Genomic DNA, 20,138 nt, shown 5'->3' on the forward strand with positions numbered 1-20,138 from the left:
AGAATCCATCATTAGTAGACACACCCCCAAAAGGAAACTCTAGATGAGAACCCTTGGGCAGGTTATCTAGGGCATTACACAGCAGCCTAATTCCACACAAAGAGAAAAGTACATGTAAGATCACTAAATCATCAACTACAAAGCAGTATCAAGGGATCTCCTCCATCAGGCTTCACGTGCAATGACAGAAAAGAGCTACAACAGCATGTGAGTGGGCTTCCTCTGTGTGAAGAATGTGTGACATGAAGAAGGTGAGGAACTGCACCCAAAATTTTCATAAACCACTGACATTAAACTGTTAGGCATACACATGTTCCTTGAAGTTTCCATGGAAACCACCAAGAAAATAAGTGAAAAAACAAGCTAGCAATGGAAACAAGGCAGTTAGAATGGAATACTGAGCCACCCCACGGTCCACAAGAATCACTGATGGAGAAATGAAGGAGTAAAGACAGCGCAGGTCACAGGTAATCACTGCTGTGCATAGAATGGTTCAGAAGAGACCAAGAAGAAAAACCAATCTAACTACAAGCTGCCTACATGACTTAGATTTAAAGACACAGACCAAAATAAAAAGATGAGCAATACTACCATCTTTCCCATTCCAAGAATGTATTTAGGTAAGAAAGGCCAGCTGCCAAATGACATCTCATGTGTTCTACTAGAACAGGAATGTAACCAAACTCCCACGGCCTGCATCAGCACTGATGCTGATGAGGACCACTGCAGCAAGTGTCCACCATGGCAGAGCCATTTCTACATAAACATTATGAATACAAGTATGCGTGGTACACATCAGTCTCCCTTTGGTAAACTTAATCTTGAAAACAGCAAGGAAAAAAGATGAAAAAGAGCCTGTGAGCTAGGCACTCGTAGGGGAAGGCATGAGGGTGGGGACTACAAACAGTCCCTCGGCCACACAGGAGCCCAAGGCCAGCTGGGCTACATGAGACCTACCTTACCCAACCCAAGCAAGAACCTGACAAAAAGTAGGCAAGACCAAGTCTGGAAACCCTGCAGGAACTCCGGGAAGCCTAGATGTGTTGGCTTCTCTGCCTTCCTTCCTACTCTGTCATACATGTGGGGGACCAAGGCTTAGAACACATCTTTCCACACAAGCTCTAGTGGAGTAGACTTCACCAACCTTCTGATCTCGGCATCCGTGAAGCCCTCCACAAGGTCTTTGCGCACACTTCGGGGGCGCCCTCTTCGCTTCGGCTTCTTGTCATCATCAGAGTCGTCCGTCTCACTCTCAGAAGCAGAAGACCTCTGGGCCTGCCTCTTAGACTCAGTATCTGAATCACTGTCGTTTGTCTGAGCCTGAGAAAGAGTAAGGCCAAGCTGCACTTTAGCAAGTGTCAAGTCTGGGGCTTGTGTGTTGGTGCTCAGACTTCCCATCCCAGCTGACAAGGTGGTCTCCTTAAAATGTCAGGTATCAGGGAACAGGGAGAAAACTGTCATACTTTTAGTGACCTTGCAATTATTAAGTGTACTGAATTTAAAAGAGCCGATTAATTTTATACTGTAATATATAAGACACCCAGTATAAAACAGGAAAGCAATGACTTGTCTTTTTTTTCTCCTTTTGTAAAATAAGATGAAAATATGACATTCCCTTTGAGACAGGGTTTTCACAAGCAGGAAATAAAAATGCACTCAGGACTGTGTGCCACGCAGTAGCAGCTGACCCTGTGGTAATGCTCATTTAACAGGACAGCAGGCAAGCCTAGTAACTCGGAAAACTGGATAATAAACGTGTGTTCTTATTTCAGTAACACTGTATCCCATGGTGCTTATGCACGGCTGAATAAGCTGTGCAGCCTGTGGAGGCCCTGTACTAGTCATGCTTGCTAGCTTTCCCTACGGAGACCCAGTACTGTGAGCAGTTAAGGACAAAGAGAATTTGGCACTCTGAAACATGAGGACAGCAGCAATATGGACTTAATTGTCTTCAGGACTGTCAACAATTTTAACCTCAAAGACAAAGTAAAAACTTCTGTAAACTCGGAACCCTTCCAGTCATTTCTCAAAAAAACCAATCAGCAAAGACCAACTAAAAGGGCCCAGGGTGTGCTTATGAGCCCTGCACGTGCTACTTCGTGTCTGCCCAGCAGGCCTGTGTCAGGGCCTCTCCTGTGTCAGGGCCTCTCCTGTTCAGGGCCTCTCCCGTGCATGGGTTCTCCCTGACGAATCTATATGTGCAGTCACTCAGGACAGGCAGAAAGTGAACTTCCCTCTCACCTCACCTTTTTAGTGGAACTGCGAATCCGAGGCAGCATATAAATTTCTTCCAGCTCCTTCTGCCGTTCTTCCTCCTCCACTTTTTTCCTTTGCTCTTCGGGAATAATTTCATCCCAGTCTTTGTGAGGACGCTCTTCTAGCTCCTCTTCATCTTCCATTGTTGCAAAGTTGGCAACCTGAAAGACAAAAGACAACCCCCGTCTGACATTTCTCAACCTCCAAACACCATCTGCAAGGTATCAGCTAAATGAACATTTTTAATTTAGAACGCTGTAATAGGACTCATAATATTATGTAATCAAAATAATTTTTTTACTATTCTCACCTTTTTATTTCCCCCAAATCAACTTAACAAAGCTATCAGTTCATCAAAAATTTTATTAAAATTAGGGAAATAGATATAGAAAGGTTAAAAACTGTTTGGTAAGTTTTACTGAAATAAGTGTATTTCACTTGCATCGCACTGCCTGGGTAATTTCACGGGCTTAGACTGTAGGACATGTTTGGCACCTAATTATCATCCATGATGATCCCACATCCCTCTATGATGAGCTGCAGCCAGCTCTCAGTCACCCTGTCACCTTACTCACCTTTATCAGAAGTGTAACCAGTCAAAGTATGTATGTGCTCAAAAGCCCATCTTAGTCTAGAAGACACACCATTTGTCCACTACCAAATGCTGGCGGTAACTGCAGTCTAACGGTATGTGCCCCAAGAGAGCAAACCAGCAAGCCTCCAGGCTCGGGCTGCACTCAGACACCAGGCAGCTCCCTACGGAGCTCCCAGGCTCGGGCTGCACTCAGACACCAGGCAGCTCCCTACGGACTGTGCTGCCAGCGCAGAGTCCCAGTTCCAGTTTCTCGCTCTTTTATACTCCTTCCTTCTTGGCCTAAGAGTCTGCTGGAGCACAAATGGACCTTTACAGTTTACATTCCTCAAAGTCACTTGGAGGTAACACAAAATCAAATCAAAACTTTATGATGTGTAGTTAAAACTAACTCTTCAATTTTCAGTAAGAATATTTTGATCTTACAATCACATTTTTTAAATTTCAAGAAGAAGCATAATTTCTGAGACCGTTAAAAACAAACCATCTCACTGTCAATTATTTTTGCAAAAACTAGTTGTGCTGTTTACAAAAGTTTAAGTCTGGGGTTTGATAGTAGCTTGTTTATTTTGTACACACACATGTCACTGCACGTGTTGTAAAGGACAAGGACAGCCTGGAAGAGTCAGGTCTTCTCCCTCGACACTAAGTAAGCAGTCTCCTAGACCCAACAACTTTCCCTGACATGTTTAACTCTCCCGTGCACTCTGGAAACACTTGCTACCCTGACTATCCTCCAGACTCCAGACCAATCTCCCACCCTAGGATTGCCAAGTGACCCAGGTTCCCTAACAGTAGGTACTGGCTGGACAAAGTCACATGGTGAGTGGCTCCACAGCAAAGAAACCACCTAGATTTATGTCACTCCCAACCAACTTCTCCCCACAGGCACTCTAACTCACAGCTGTCCCAAGACTTCCTGCCTCTCAGCAGAACTCAAGTCACAGACTTAATTCTCAAACTCTCCCTCCTCGGCACTGCGGTGATCTATTCCTTTTTTATGTTTTTATAAGACACTAATGACTATCCTTTATCAACCCTTTAGGAGGGGAAGGACAAGAGAAAAGGAAAAGAGAGTAAACAATAAAGGATAGGGAGGGGAAAAAAAAGGTCTAAGAGAATATCCCTCCAAAACCAAAACTGTAAACCAGGTACTGATGGCATATGCCTTTAATTCCAGCACTTGGGAGGCAGATCTCTGAGTTTGAGGCCAGCCTGGTCTAGAGAATGAGTTCTAGGACAGCTAGGGCTATACAGAAAAAACCCTGTCTCCATGAGGTAGGGGAGTCTCTCAACTCTCCCCTACAATTCCAATGCCTTTGACTTCTCTTGGCATCTGATGTCATGAATGGCTCATATGCCTCCATGCTTCTGGTCTTTTGCTTATCCTGTTGGCAATACATCAATGTCCTTTCCTCTGCCCGTGACTCTAGAAAGGACGGTTCACTTCAGTGCTTACCCTCATGGAACACTGCAGACTACAGTCCTAACATCCGAACTCAGAACGACACTAGCACGAGTTAATTCAGGTAAGGGAGGAAATAACAAGCCTCGTACAAACACAGAGACTAGACGAAGGGAGCTTCTAGTTAGTAAGTCAGTGTTGACTGGTTCCTCCCACATGGTCTTCATCATACCTTAAACTGTGAGAGCAGCTCATCTGTCGCACTAGTTGACACTTCATTCTCTCTGGTTTCAGCTAAACGCAAAATTTCATCTATATCCATTTCCTGAAGGAACAAAAGTAACAGAGATACAGGAGAAAAGCATCAGTCTCCGCATGGACTACAAGCCTTAGGTGCATGCACGCCTCTTCCCTACTACTCTATCTACTCCACAGCCTCAGGCACATCTTTCAAACCCAACACTTCCCACTGCTATTCATTTATAGTCAGGGAATTCTAGGAAAGAAAAATATGGGGAGATACAGAATCCTTCAAGGTTTTATCTGATCCTATTTAGTGTTGTAAAAGCTTTGAGCTTAGCAAGAAATAAAATTTTTTAAAAAGCCATATCCCTTCAAATAATTACTTTGTTTATAAAAATTTCTAACAAAGTATCTTTCCTAAAAAATTTAGATGTTCATAAAATAACCTTTAAAACATTTTTTCTACTAGTCATCTTTACTGTAAAAGTGATGAGTTATACAACTGTATTTTCTTAAGTCTATGATATACTTGGATAATGTTTATTCTTAATTACATGCTTTTGCTGATGCTGACTTATTCTTTCCTCTTCCAAAATACACTTTGACTTTCATGTCGTATATACACATACATATACATTAATATAAGCATGCTTATATACAAATATATAAAATATATAAAGTTCCACATATGAGGAGAAAAAATGTGATATTTGGTTTTCTGAATCTGATAACTTTCAGATCCACCAACTTTCCTACAAATGACATATTTTCAAATATGAAGAGACAGTAGGCGGAGCATGGTGGCACACGCCTTTAATCCCAGTACTTGGGAGGCAGAGGCAGGCGGATTTCTGAGTTCGAGGCCAGCCTGGTCTACAGAGTGAGTTCCAGGACAGCCAGGGCTATACAGAGAAACCCTGTCTCGAAAAACCAAAAGATAAAAAAAGAGAGAGACAGTAGTTTGGTTACCTATGCACTTATCAATGGACAGCCAGGCTGATTATGTAGCTTGGACTTGTGATTAGTGCTACAGTTAGCTTGGATATGCAACATCTCGGGGACACCTCACTTGAGGTTCCTCTGAGTATGGTTCTAGGAGTGGTACAGCTGGATCATATGCCAGCTCTGTTCTTAATTTTAAAAACCTCCATACTGATTCCCATAGTAGGTACAAAAGTAAATTCTTATGCTCCAAACGGATTACCTGAGGCTCTGACTCCTCTCCTTCAATTTCTTTGAAGAGATCCTCTGCTCCAAATTTCAAAATAGCTGTCAGCTCTTCTTTATTAAAAGGGTTTGAGCTGTAGGAGTAAAATACAGCTGTGATCCCAAGTAAGAGGGCGGAGGGGAGGGTTCAGCAGGTGAAGCATCTTGCCACCAAAACTGAGGCTGCTCTCATTCAATGCCCAAGACCCACATGGTGAAGGAGAAAACAAGACGTCTTCTACCTCCACACTCAGACAGAGGCAGAAGTGTACCCCTCAACTCCCCCACAAATAAAAATGTAAAAAATGTTAAGAGGGACTAAAACTATGGCTCAGCGTGCAAGAGTCTTTGCAGCTCTTCCAGAAGACCTGCGTTGGTTCCTAGCGTGCACACAATGACTCACAGCCACCTGTAACTCAAGAGACAAGTTCCAATGCCTCCTGTGATATCTGCAGGAACCAGGTACACACGTGGAAGATATATACATGGAAACCAAACACTCATATGTGTAAGAGGGAACTAAACATCTTTAAAGTTGTTAAACAATGTCAGTTATGCACTCTGGACCTGGACTTCCGAGTATAAACCTTTTGCAGAAGGGGACAAATGAACAAAAGTTAATTCTGCCCCAAGAACAATGATCCCTCGGATTCTGCAATAATAACCCAGAGTTTGTGGTAAGTCTAGAAACTCAGTTACTGTCCTGCACAGAGAGTAAAAACACATGCTTTTCCTGCCCTTTGTCCCAGGAAGTCAGCTCATCTTCACCAATAACTTCATCCTTCTCATCCCTTGTCCAAAACAGATCGACTTCTCTGATTTAGGCTCTTCTTGAACAGAAAAATTATCTCAAAACAGCCTCCTTACAAAGAACAGTTTGACTTCATCATAAATACACTGTAGTGTAATCCACAGCTAGTCCCAGTATAAACTGCTCAGTACGGTTCCTCTATGTCTATTTGCCCGTTTGTACAGTTTGAAAAGGCACAACCACCTTCACACAAGTATTTTCACTATCAGTAACAGCACAGGAGCTATTTCTACCAAAGGCATTCTGTTGCAGTCAGAGGTGATCTGTGCTACACTAAGAAGCAATTAACAGCATGGCCCAACTTCTGCTGCTGCATCATGTCACATGTGGAGCCAGAAGTAAAGACAAAAGAGTATTGCAAAACAAAGACGAGGGACCGGCCAGATGGTTCAGTGGGAAGAAGCCTCTGTCCAAACTTCATCTCATCTGATCCCCAGAAACCACATGGTAAAAGCAAAATACCAATTCTTGCCTCTGACCTCCACAGGGCATGTATGTAAAAGTCAGATGTGTGCACACACACACACACACACGAAAATAAATGGGGGGAGGGCAGCACCCTCCCCGCACAGCATCAAGTTGACGGATAGATACTGCCTGTGGTAAAATCTATCAGAACTGTATCAAATGCTGGTGGAAACTATCTGACTCTCTGTCTCGCCATTTTCCCCTGGCACTTACTTGGATCTTCCTGAGTTGTTTTCAAGAACCGTCCTGCCAGTGGTATCCATGCGCTGAATCACCAGATGGTCCAACACCATCTTCTTTTTGGCCCGTTCTATGATCTCCTCTTCCACAGTCCCTTTTGTAACCAGGCGGTAAATATTCACCTGTCAGAAGAAACGTTATGATTATTTCTGTGTAAAGCTCAAGTTAATGCTCTCAAAATCCAGGAGAATGTCACTTTGCTCTCCTGTAGCACAGGATTGCACACTGCCAGCCTCAGTCGGTGAGCTGGTGGGTGCAGAAGGTATGTTACTGGAGCAGGCTAAATGCTTAAAGGAAAGAGCTTCAAAAGATAGCACAGCCTTGTTCTTAACAAAGACCATCCCAACAACGATTGGCTTGATTTTACAAATGCTGCCTCGCTGGTCACATAGGAACTTGTAAGTTACCCAGTAGGAAAGCAGTCTTTGAGACCCATAGACAAAGCAACAGGCACGCAAGCCTGTGCTGCTCCAGCATGCTGCAGACTACACTGTCATGGAGAATAAGACTAAGTGCCCTGACTGATACTGAACCCCTTAGCCACGCTCTTAAGCTCTGAGGCTGCTCCTCATTCTCCTCATTCTCCTTTCCTGGTAAATGTGTAGAAAGTCACTCATGACATACATGTCACATAGAAGTAGGCTAAGAGTCCATACTAGGACTCATCTGAGGTCCAAAGACATCTCTTTTCTGAACAAGTTAATAAAGAGAAGGCAGAGCAATGGGGAAACCGGCATTTGCACACAGTGATGGGGAAGGAGAAACCTCTACCCACTGTCCCACAAAGACTCTAGAGCCCATCTCCACTGACCTGCTTCTTCTGACCGATTCTATGTGCTCGGGCTTGTGCCTGCAAGTCGTTCTGCGGGTTCCAGTCAGAGTCAAAGATGACGACTGTGTCCGCTGAAGCCAAATTGATTCCCAGGCCGCCAGCCCGTGTGGAGAGCAGGAAACAGAAGTCCTGTACACAATGCAATATACTACTTTATGCAGTGGCCTTCTGAGAGACACTCTCACACTCCAATAAGCCCTCACACCTGGAAACCCCTGCAGGTGTGAAGAAAAGTGAGATATGATGGACAAACTTTATGGAGGCTAAAAGGAGCTCAAGGACTTGAGACACAGACATTTTCATTGGATTAAGAGGAAGTGTCAGTGCAGGGAACAAAGGAGGAAAGTCGACTCTAGCAAGGCAGCAGGGACAAGGAATTCACACACCAGCTAAAACTAGTATATGCAACAAGTTAACCAAAGCACCACACAAACAGCCTTCTCGGGAACTGCTGTAACAAGCGACCCAAATGCAAGGGAGTCAGTGTACACAGACACACTTCGCATGGCATGAGTCAGGACTGCTGAGAAGCACAAGAACGTCCATCATCACAAAGGATTCCGAGGGAAAAGCAATTCCTTGCCGCTGGGTATGAGGAAACACTGTGTGCCAAAGACTGGGCTCTAATGTCTTCCAGTGTACATAGCAATCAGAGACTGGACAGGTGTGGTATACCTGCTTAATAGGTGAGTACTTAGAAAAACATGTGGGCAGAGGGAAAGTAAACTGTAAACCCAGGTTTAAAAAAAAAAAAAAAAAAAAAGCTTAAAATATCACTATTTTCAGAGCACCTAAACATCTGTATCAAAAAGTAACACTTCTTTTTCTTTATTTTGTATATTTTTTGGGTGTGTGTGTGTGTGTGTGTGTGTGTGTGTGTGTGCATGCGCTGGGTCATTTCACCAGCCTACAAAAGTTAATACCTTTTGAGTAAAAATCTACCATTCAAAAAATGGCCTATGGAAAGTGTGGTGGCAGACAACACCTATAATTTGGCACTCAGGAAGAAGAGGCCATCTGCAATTATATACTGAGTTTGACACCAGCCTGGGTTATAAAGGACTCTATCTCTAAAAAACAAAACAAAACAAAACAAAATAAATTAGTCAATGAATAAACAAACTGCTGACTTGGGGAGTGCAACTCAAAAAATTTAACAGATGATAGAAATAGACTAGATAGGTAGACAGACATACAGAAGGAACAGAGAGCTCTTCACATTCTAACAGCCATAATTGACAACATTAAGCAATGAAAACACAAAGAGGGAGACAGCTGTCTTGCAAGAATTCTAAATAACCACAATAATAATTAATCAGCAGCTAGAAATACATATAGTATATACAGAAACAACAGACAGTTCAGGGTAAGATGCTCAAAACTATAAATATAACCCAACACTGATGATCTCATAAATAATTTCCAATGTCAAGAGCAATACTATAAACTGCATGCTAGTTATGTTTAAGAAGATTGTGGAGCTTGGCGCTGCTAAAGATGGGAGCATGTGCCCAGGGACCAAATAACGGTAAGCTATTTTAGGGAGTGCTTTTGAAATGCTTGTGATTTTATAACTATTTAGATGGTGATAACATGGATAAAGAAACAGCAGGGAAACAGCAGGAGCAGCACAGATGATGGCCCAGGGCTCAGAGCAGCGGCTGCTCTTGTACAACAGTTGTGCACCTCCATGTCAGTGTACAACCATTTGTAACTTCACTGCTAAGGAAGCCCACTCCCTCTTCTGGCCTCCTTCAGAGCCGGGTGCCAGGCACCAGGCACATATGAAGTCACATACAGACATGCAGGCCAAGGAGTTATCCACATAAAATAGAAAAGAATAGTAGAGGCATGAAAAAAGTTACTGGAAATCAAATCAGAAGGTGCTGGGCTAGGGATATAGCTTGATGGTAGTGTCCCAGTCTGGCATGTACAAAGACCTAGGTTTGATCTCCTTGGAGGTGTGGGATCAGGGGAGAATTTCCTAAGGCCTTTAGTGACATGAGAAAAATTGTCCAAGTATACTGATTACCAAAAGCAGACAAAGTCACATAGCGCATGATTACAATAAGGCAAGTGGATGAGACATGCTTCCATCTGTACAGATGAAGTGCACAATGTGTGGAGACTGAGTCACTGGGGTGAAGGCTACACTAGGTATGCTTCACCATCTACAACATCTGACAAATGGGCAGGTGACATCGTCCCCAAAAGTATAAGATTAATTTTAAAAGAATACAGAATATATCAGAAAAACCATATTTTATATATGGCTATCAGAGAGAATGAGAATCAAAAATTACACTTCAGATTTTCTCTAAAAAGAAACTAAGCTGCACCAGGGCTCTCTGTGATGAGCACTGTGATAAAGGAGTCTCGGGGTTTACTGCACGCCCATTCTATGCTAAGAGAGGTGAGAGTGCAGCGACTACCACATCTATCCTCATATGCTATTACATAGCAGAGCTTTGTGATTTCATAGTTAAAGAAATAGGAGGGGAAGAGGGACGGGACTAATAGTATCCTGACTCAACTCCTTGGGCTTGGTCCCTAATACATTATCACCCTTCAGATGATAAGATTTAGGTGACAGAAGAAGTATTGAGAACAGTAGTTCACTAAGACTACCCACAAATTCAGAGACTGACTAAGCTCTAGAAAGTGGGCCACTCTCCACACCCTGCTTGGGTACTGCAGCTGGCGCCACTCAGATGAATGCTCTAGCTCTGTCATCTGACCAACTGATATGCAGATATAAATGTACTCAGGGTCTCTAACTTGGTTAAAGAAGCTTTAATATGGATGCGACCACAACAAAACACTTGGCAAAACCAAGTCCAGGCAGGACATCAAGTAATGTAAAGCTGTAGCAGAGAAAGAACATTAGGCTGCATCACACTGAGAGGTTGATGTCACTCAAACTCGGCAAACAGACTACTTAAGCATCAGGACCAGAGAAATACAGATACGAACCTTGGACAGCGTATGTATCAAAGTTCATTCTACTGAACTGGCCCATCATGCCCTTGCCTTCCTGTTCTTTCAACCCATAAATGTGGTAAGCCAGTAGGAAGCATCACTAGTTCAGCCTGAGGAGCTGACGGAAATCAGTGCATGCTTGCCCAGTGAGGAACAACAAAACCAGGCATCTTTTAGAATAGGAGAGTATCCTGGTCTCTTGTCAAGACAGGACAGGGCTGCTACAAAATTGTTTAACACAATTGGTTAAACTGGAAAGACACCCCCATATACAAAGTCCAAGTTATGCAAATATTAAAGCCATGCACAATGTACCTCAGACCCATCTGCATTGAAGTGATCCAGTGCCTGCTTTCGGATTTCCCCCTTGATAGAACCATCCAGGCGCTGTAAAAGGAAACCACAAGAAAAGTCTTGAGTGAGGAAGATCGGCCACACTCAGAATAGAACACCAAGCTTGCAACCTTCACCTCCCAGACTTCACTGAGTAAAAATAACTGGGAATGGCTGGCAAAGGGCTCTGAAGGTATGTGTAAACAGCATGGCTGCTGCGACCTCAGCTCTCCAGTTACAGACGCAAGGTCACAAGTTCCTAATTCAAAGGCTGACCCAAGGATCACAATGTCTACCAAAACCCACAAGGAAAGAGATGAAAACCCAGCCCGTGTGCTGAGGAGACAGTAACTCTAGTCACTTAGTAAGTGGCTCCTACTGAAAAACAATACATCTTAGGCATCATAGCTTTTTAACATTAAATGCTATAGAAACCAAACTACAGCACATTTGGAAACTACTGAAAACGTTCAAAATTAATTGACCATATATGGAGATTTTTCTAAAATTTACATCTAAAATCACTATAAACTATTCAAATAGTAAAACTGTATCATCAACTCAAGTCTCAGGCACTGACTCAAGCATATAATTTTTTATTAGTTATTTATTTTATTAGTTAGTTTATTACTTTGAGGTACAGGGCAATTACCAAATATATACACAAAGCAAATACTGAACTGTGTAATTAAAAGGCATGTCTCAGCATGTAGAACTACTTTCACATTTCATCCCTTAAAAATCATCCTTAAGATGAAACCTTGATTTTACAAAAGGTCAAGATGACTCAGGCAGAGTCTGCAAAGACCTATATCCCTGCAAGGCCATGAGAGGCACAGCCCCTTAAACCATAACAGGTACACACGTGGGAGCTATTGACCTTATAATAAATCTGCACAGAGACTGGAACCAAAGGCATTTGCAAAGGCAGGCTCACAACAGCATCTGAAGGAAGAAATCCCGCCTATAAAAGTCCACTGTACAGAAGCATCAAGTCACCTCTGCTGAGAAGTCACTACCACTTGTTTCAAGAACTCCTCCTGCTTGGCTCCCAGCCTCAAACCAAAGCCACACCCTACAGGGTTAAGATAAAACAACAAAGCTGCCTCTTTTCTTCTTAGAATCTGAGACTCTATTTCAGACTCACACTTCCTCCGACCTACTTTGACAATAGATAAAGACAGGTAGCACAGGTACTTTTCTCATGCCAAGTTTTCTTGTTGCTAATCTTTCCTTCTACATTGTCCTTAGTGCTACTGATCGTAGGGTTAGCAGGTAAAAAGCCTCTGGACCTGAGCTAAAGCTCAGATCTCACAGTGGAAAGAGAGAAATCAAGTCCTCATAGTTATCGTCTCATCTCCATTCGGGAACCATGGTACACACGCCTGTCCATGTGGCCTCATCCACTTATTCTCTCTAATAATAAAGTGTTGCCAGGCAGAGTGGCACATGCCTTTAATCCCAGAACTTGGAAGGCAAAGGCAAGTATGTGAGTTCAAGGCCACCTGGCCTACATAGTAAATTCCAGGACAGCCATGGCTGCACAGTGAAATCCTGTCTCAAAAAAACAAAACACAAACAACAACAACAAAGTGTTTTTTTAAAACGTATGACCTTCACATGGTCATTATCATCAGAGTAATCTAAAGGCAAGAAGAAAAGCAGGTCTGCCTGCAGCTTTAATGTTAGACTCTGGGGGGAAGAGAGTCACTGAGCCATCTTACCTGGAAAGGATAGTGTTTGATAGTCAGGTACTCGGCCAGGATATCCAACATCCTCACCATCTGAGAGAAGATAAGGACTCTGTTTCCCCTTTCTCGGAGTCTTGTCAACAGTTTGTCTAACAGGATCAGCTTCCCACTGCTCCTAATTAGAGACTGAAGATTCAGAAGACATCTCACTCGTTATGTTCAAACACAGTGCTCTTTAAACGCGGCACCCACGCTACTATGTACTTCCAGCATTGTTACTGAGTTTCCTCATCATGCTTGCTCCTTTGGAGACAAGGTCTCACTATGTAGCTCATGTGAGCCTTGAACAAGCTGTTCTCAAACTTAAGTCGCTTCTGCCTCCAGCACATATCCAAACACCCCTGTCATATCCAAGGGCTCTCTCAATTCCACGCCACTACTGACGTCTGGCTTTCCTTGTGTTTTTGAAAGCTTCCTTTGATACTCCTTGAAGGATAATCAAGGAAGAGAAGGAATACTTATACTTCAAATAAAACTCTAAAACAGCCCTGACTCACTCCAGAGGGCGAGTGCGAGCAAGAGGAGGTGCTCACCTGAAGGACCTCCTGGCCGCTCTCCCTCTCGCTGTCCTCGGGAGCTTTGATCAGATAACAGTGGTTGCAGCACTTTTTCAGCTCCATCACGATATTAAGGAAGCCAGATGTGCTGCCTCTGGTCCCTTTGGCAAGAGCCTTGTAATTCCTGGTCAGGATCCATCTGCAATGGGAAACATTCATTCAAGTAAGCAGGGCTTACGGCGCTGTAGGAAAGCAAAGTGAAAAGACAGATTTTTACTTTCTGTCTCCTGTAACCTAAACATGATCCTTCACATCTGCAGGCAGGCGTAAAAAGGTCAATGATTGAACCAAGTACGTCAACCTCACTGATCACAGGAAATCTAAAAGACAATTCTAGAAGGCTAAAGACACACTCGTGTGTGTGTGTGTGTGTGTGTGTGTGTGTGTGTTTAAAAAATCCTTTGAGAAAGCCCAAGTGAGCAGAGAACGGGCTAAATACACTACCTATCCACATTCAAATGGAATAGTCAGTATCCCAGGTAAGGGTGCCTGCATGGAGCACAACCATGATTCTGTCCTTTATCCCAGCACTCAGGAGGCTGAGTCTAGAGGAGTATTAAGGACAAGCCAAGGGAGAGACTATACAGTGAGATTCTGTCAAAGGGATGTGGAGAGAAGTGGAAGACAGACAGAAGGGTATCAACAACTAAGATGCTGAGGGAAGGAAGGAGATCTAAAACCTAGCCAAACCCACAAAGAGAAAGAAAATATGGTACTATTTAGTTGTAAAGAACTCGTTAAAGTGTTATCCACAAAGAGACCCTAGACCACGAATGTGCACTCTCCAAGTACCATCCTCCAGTAAACTAGTAGGTAAAACTCCTTAAGTGACTGGTTGGCTCTGGTTTGAGAGAGAAAAATGGTTAACATGAATATGGTGCACTCTATCATTTAGAGAATAAAGCAGCTATCAATTATAATAAGAATAGCATTCCTGAACCAGAACTCCGAATTCCAAACTCCAAAACGTTTGAAGGATGAACATGATGCCACAGATGGAAAATTCCACACCATACCTTAAACAGACCTAATCAAATGCAGGGGCACTGAGATAAGGATGAAGTGTGCGTGTGTATAAATGAACACATAGAAACATGAACACATGCACAATTTACAAAGTCAGAATGTACTGAAACACACAGCACTAAGGAGACTGAGGTATAAAGAAACATCAGTTTGAACCCAGCTTGTGCTATCCACAAGACTATCTTAAAAAGATAAAGTCGGTGTTTGTCTACAGAATATATGAAAGCCATACAACAAATTATACTAGATAAAGAGCTGCACAGATCCTGAAACAAACAAAATATCATGGGTGTTCCTGTGTATGACTGTGTATATATGTGCTCCAACTGAGGAATATAAATATTCTCTGCATACTATTAAACTGTTAAGAGATTATCAACTACTTTTAGGCATGATAACAAGGCAAACTTCTAAAGAATAAGCAATCAGTCTTTTTGGAGCTGAAGAAATAGCTCAGAGATTAAGAGCAGTGGCTGCTCTTCCAGAGGACCAAGGCTCAATTCCCAGTATCCACATGACAGCTCATAACCGCCTGTAACTGTAGTTTCAGGGGATCCAACAATTTCACACAGACATACAAGCAGGCAAAATATGAATGCACAAGAAATAAAAATAAAAAATAAATCATTTTAAGTAAAAGAAGTCTCTTTATTTCAGAAACATACACTAAAACAGGAAACATGGGTGAACTGGAAAGGCCTGAAGCTAGGTTATGGGCAGTGAGAAGTTACCATACTAATTTGTCTATGTGATATTTCTACAAGACACATGGGCTAAACATAGTAGGGCAGTCGGTGCTGCCCGCACGTGTGAGGCCCTGGGTTTGCTATCCAGACACATGCATACGCACACACACAAATGCATCCCAGTCATGAAACTAAATGCGAATGCCCATAACAAGCACATGTGTTGCTGCCATCTATACCAGATTCACTGTTTTCTAGGTTCTGTACGATATGTTAAGGCACAAACCGTGACCTGTCCATGCCACTCGGAGGACTAGAAAGGAAGGGGTGCTCGCTCTGTGCCAGGGGGCAACGCTACCTCTCCACGGCTCTCCTTGCACATGTCTGTCTTCCATGACTGTGCACAATGACTTGTTTCTAGCCATACAAGGCTTCTGGAAGGGATATGTTCCATTCATCTTCATTATTTCTAGTAGCTAATGTCTAACATTAAAAAAAAAAGACTTCAAGGAAGATTTAATGAATGGAAAACAAAAAATTGTTTAGCTTAACTGATCAGAGTAAGAGTACTAGCACTAAAACTTAAGGAGCTGACTCGGTAGGTAAGAACATCTGCTGATCTTGCAGATGACCTAGGTGTGGTTCCCAGCACTCAACAACCATCCTTAACTCCAGTTCCAGGAGAGCTAACACCCTCTTCTAATTTCTAAAGACAACATACATACATGCATGCAGGCAAAACTCTGATATATATATATAACATAAAATAAATAAACCTGAAAACATTTTGATCTTCAGATCATTTACATAACTGAAAGTACTATGTAAACTCTCTCTTACTCAAATGGGGGGAAAAAAAAAACCACCTTCCTAGTTGGTGGTACATGCTTTTAATCCCAGCGATCCAGAGGAAGAAGCAGACGGATCTCTATGAATTTGAGGGCAGCCTGGTCTACAAAGCAAAAACCAGGACAGTCAGTGCCACACATAGAAATCCTGTGTAGAGGGGAGAAAGAAAGAAAGAAAGAAAGAAAGAAAGAAAGAAAGAAAGAAAGAAAGAAAGAAAGAAAGAAAGGAAGGAAGGAAGGAAGGAAGGAAGGAAGGAAGGAAGGAAGGAAGAAGGAGGGAGGGAGGGAGGGGGGAGGGAGGGAGGGAAAGGAAAGGAAAGGAAAGGAAAGGAAAGGAAAGGAAAGGAAAGAAAAGAAAAGAAAAGAAAAGAAAAGAAAAGAAAAGAAAAGAAAAGAAAAGAAGAAAGAAAGAGGGGAGGGAGAGAGGGAGAGAAGGAGGGAGGGAAGGAAGGAGGAAGGAAGGAAGGAAGGAAGGAAGAAAGGAAGGAAGGAAGAAAGGCAGGCAGGCAGACAGGCAGACCTTTTCTTCTGGCTGAGTATGAAATTCAACCAAAATCTGTGTTGAGTTTACAGACAAAGCTCTGTGGTCTCTAGCAAGCCAAGGCCAGGTAGAGGTGCACAGATAACCTGTCTCAAAGAACAGAAAGCTTTACTACTGAGTACTTGCCAAGATTTACAAGGTTCTAGGCTTAACTTTAAAAAAAAAAAAGGAAGAAATAAAGGAAGAGAGAGGGGGAGGCAAAGGGGGAGGGGCGGGGAAGGGAAAGGGGAAGGGGAAGACCAAAACCAAAACCTATGTTCAGGTTTTACTTTTAGAAAGGCATGAATTACTTGAAAACCATCTACCTCTCGGCAGGAACTTACTTATAATACTGTTTCTGAAGGGCTGACATCTCCACCCTGAGAATCTGCTCCACTTTGGCAGGAAGGGATTTCTCCACATCTTTTTTGACTCTTCGAAGAAGAAAAGGCTCTAGTACCTTATGAAGACTCTGGTAGCCATTCTCTCTCCCTTTTCCATGGTCTTCTTCAAAATCTTCCCAGAACTCAAACCTACAGAGGAAATCGTCATGTTAGTTACACACAGGGAAAGAACTGATCTAGGGGTAGGGGAAAAAAATCTCAATCTGTCCTGCCAGGAAAGGCCAATTTTGCCCATCACTGAATCTTCAATAAAAGAGAGGGAATAAACAAAATGTAATTCTAAACTTTCTAAAAGGGACAAGGCTGGCTCAGCAGGTAGATCCTTGCTGCCTGACAGAAAGCAAGCAAACTGAGCACAAGCACTCAAAGTTGCCTGTGTCCTGCTAACTCAGCATGAGCTGCTGCCGTCTGCTCCCGCCACCAAGGTTTCCCAGACATGATGGGCTGTGTGCTACAACTCTAAGCCAAAAGAAACCCTCCCCTAAAGCGGCTTTTGTCAGGTACCCTGTCAGAAATTGTGTAAGGTGACTAAGATGGCCGCCAGTGACTGTAATTTCTTGGGAAGGAAAAATGGATGCAGTTAACTGACAAGGGACAAAAACCAGCAATGAGAAAGGACACACCAGGCTGGAGAGATGGCAGAGCAGTGAAGACAAAGGACACTATGAAAGGACACTGACAAAAAGACTCCAGCCCAGAATTAAACAGCGCTGCTCAGTCTGCGATCACTCCTCCACTCCCAAGGAAGACAGTGGTAAGCAATATCTGCAGATATTTTAGTTGTGACAACTGGCCCGTAGTGGGCAAACTCCAAGAATGCTGTCAGACGTCCTACAAGAAACATGACCCAAGTCAGCTCCAGTGAGGAGGAGAGTGTCCAAGACAACCCAAAACATTAACTTTGGTAAAGATGAAAAGCCAAGAGACAGCACTGAATGGAGGGGTGCAGAGGGACTCTACCCCAGAAAATACTGTAGTGAGGAAGGGAAAAAAAAGAGCAGGAGGGAAGAAAGAGGAAGAAAGAGGAAGGAAGCAAGGAAGGAAGGAAGGAAGGAAGGAAGGAAGGAAGGAAGGAAGGAAGGAAGGAAAAGTTTCCTTAATTCTGTGTCAACCAACAATTCTACCACGGTGTGCTAGGTTCCCAACCTATGGAGAATTTAAGTTAGTCAGCATTAACCTAAAGATTAGGCTAGAATACAAAAACCGTAGAGAATCCACGAAGAAATAATTTAAAATAATAACACTAACTAGGAATTAAATAATACACTGAAAGTATAAATACTAGGCAGTAAAGAACAAACAGGAATAAGTAGCTGAATGACAGGAAGGGGTTCTGTGGGGAGCGGGTGTGGCGGCAGTCCCAAAGGCGCCAGGGACTGCAGCTAAGTCATATGACTTGCACCTGACTTCCTCATATAAGACACAAACATCTTGAGTGCTGCGCAGGTGTACCAGGATACAGGTGAATCCAATTTGGTGGAGATTTGCCCCTGCTGCCCTGATTAGCTGAAGCCTCGTGACTGGCGAGGGGGCGTGGCCTGCGGTGCGTGGATGAGAGAGAGTATAAAAGGAGTGAGAGGCCCAGGGTTCGGGGGAGATATAAACAAGAAGAATCAGGACTGAGTAAACTGCTGTTAGAAGGACTGGTGGTCGCGTCGTTCTTGCTGGTCGAGAGCGGGCGCGACAGGGTTCAACAGTATCATTTATATACAAGAAACTGTCTCAACCGAAGCAAAGGGAAAAAACAAAAACTGTATCGATCGTTTCACTTCCACCAGCTAATTCTATTCAACATTCTACAGTTTAAGGTAGACAAGATATAAAAAGCATTCACGTAAGAAAGACATTTAAAAGCCTGTAAGGGCAGAAATATGGTCCTATAAGTAAAAATACAAAGAAAATTGATAACAAAGTTACAGGAACAAGATTGTAAATATGAATATGATAACTATATAACTGTCAACTGTACCCCTGCTCTCTATCTGTAGCTCTAGATTCTAGTCGTGGCTCTATCTCCTAAACTGTAGCTCTGTACACACTGTACCTCTAGGCCAGCGTTCATGATGTGCTGATCCCCCAAACAAAAAATTATTTTCAGGCTGGAGGGACGGTTCAGCGGTTAAGAGCACTGACTACTCTTCCAGAGGTCCTGAGTTCAATTCCCACTAACATCTGTAATGAAATCTGATGCCCCCTTCTGGTGTGGCTAAAGATAGTTAACTGTATTCAATATACATAAAATAAAATAAATTTTTTTAAAAATTTAAAAATTATTTTCATCGCTACTTCCCAACTGTAATCTTGCTACTACTATGAATGGTAATGTAAATATATGTGTCTTAGGCAACTCTTGTGAAAGGGTTGTTCAACCCCCAAAGGGGTCTTGAGCCACTGCTCTTGACTCTGTAGATCTATACTTAACTGTAGCTCTAAAGTCTACGCATAGTTCTATGCTCAACTGTAGCACTAGATAGACTCTGTCTCTATGCTCAGCTGCAGTTCTTTCTAACTGTAGCTCTAGACTCTAGTCAGTCTAAATGAGATGAAAAGAACAGTGTAAGAGGGTTCAAGGTATACACTTAGCTCAGCAAAGAGCACTGACCCACCTAGTCATCACACACACTCTCACACACACAGTCCTGAGTTCTATCCTCAGCATCTTACCAAAATAACAAAATGTCCAAAACTGCAACCATGATTTAAAATTCAACAAAAATAGTTTAAAATTTGTCAACAATGAAACCACTAAAAACTACTGAGAAAAATTTCACAGCTAAATAGAGAAAACCTTCCTTGACCATGGAATAGAAGGCACAGTTATTATTAGATTAATAACTCTCCCTTAACTGATATGTAGATACAATGCAATGCAAACAGAATTCCCCCAGAAATTAATGAGCTGATCTTGAAATAGAAACTAAAGCCTGAGAAGACAAATGTTCTGAGAAAGACTGAAGCCGAGTCTTACATCCTCCATGTTA

At 42.7% G+C, this 20,138-nt stretch overlaps 1 protein-coding gene across 1 annotated transcript in view; it reads right to left on the reverse strand.

Moving 5' to 3' along the window:
- Nucleotides 1-20,138, reverse strand: part of Chd2 (chromodomain helicase DNA binding protein 2) — a 115,095-nt gene that overhangs the window by 40,660 nt on the left and 54,297 nt on the right. The window contains exons 17-26 of the mRNA NM_001081345.2: nt 17,098-17,286; nt 13,650-13,812; nt 13,090-13,242; nt 11,348-11,419; nt 8,033-8,182; nt 7,195-7,343; nt 5,701-5,797; nt 4,486-4,578; nt 2,247-2,417; nt 1,145-1,320 (exon numbers count right to left, since the gene is read on the reverse strand). Coding sequence (NP_001074814.2) covers nt 1,145-1,320; nt 2,247-2,417; nt 4,486-4,578; nt 5,701-5,797; nt 7,195-7,343; nt 8,033-8,182; nt 11,348-11,419; nt 13,090-13,242; nt 13,650-13,812; nt 17,098-17,286 — 1,413 coding nt within the window. The remainder of the gene's footprint in view (nt 1-1,144; nt 1,321-2,246; nt 2,418-4,485; nt 4,579-5,700; nt 5,798-7,194; nt 7,344-8,032; nt 8,183-11,347; nt 11,420-13,089; nt 13,243-13,649; nt 13,813-17,097; nt 17,287-20,138) is intronic.

Source organism: Mus musculus, chromosome 7 (assembly GCF_000001635.26).
Source record: "Mus musculus strain C57BL/6J chromosome 7, GRCm38.p6 C57BL/6J".
Classification (NCBI taxonomy): domain Eukaryota; kingdom Metazoa; phylum Chordata; class Mammalia; order Rodentia; family Muridae; genus Mus; species Mus musculus.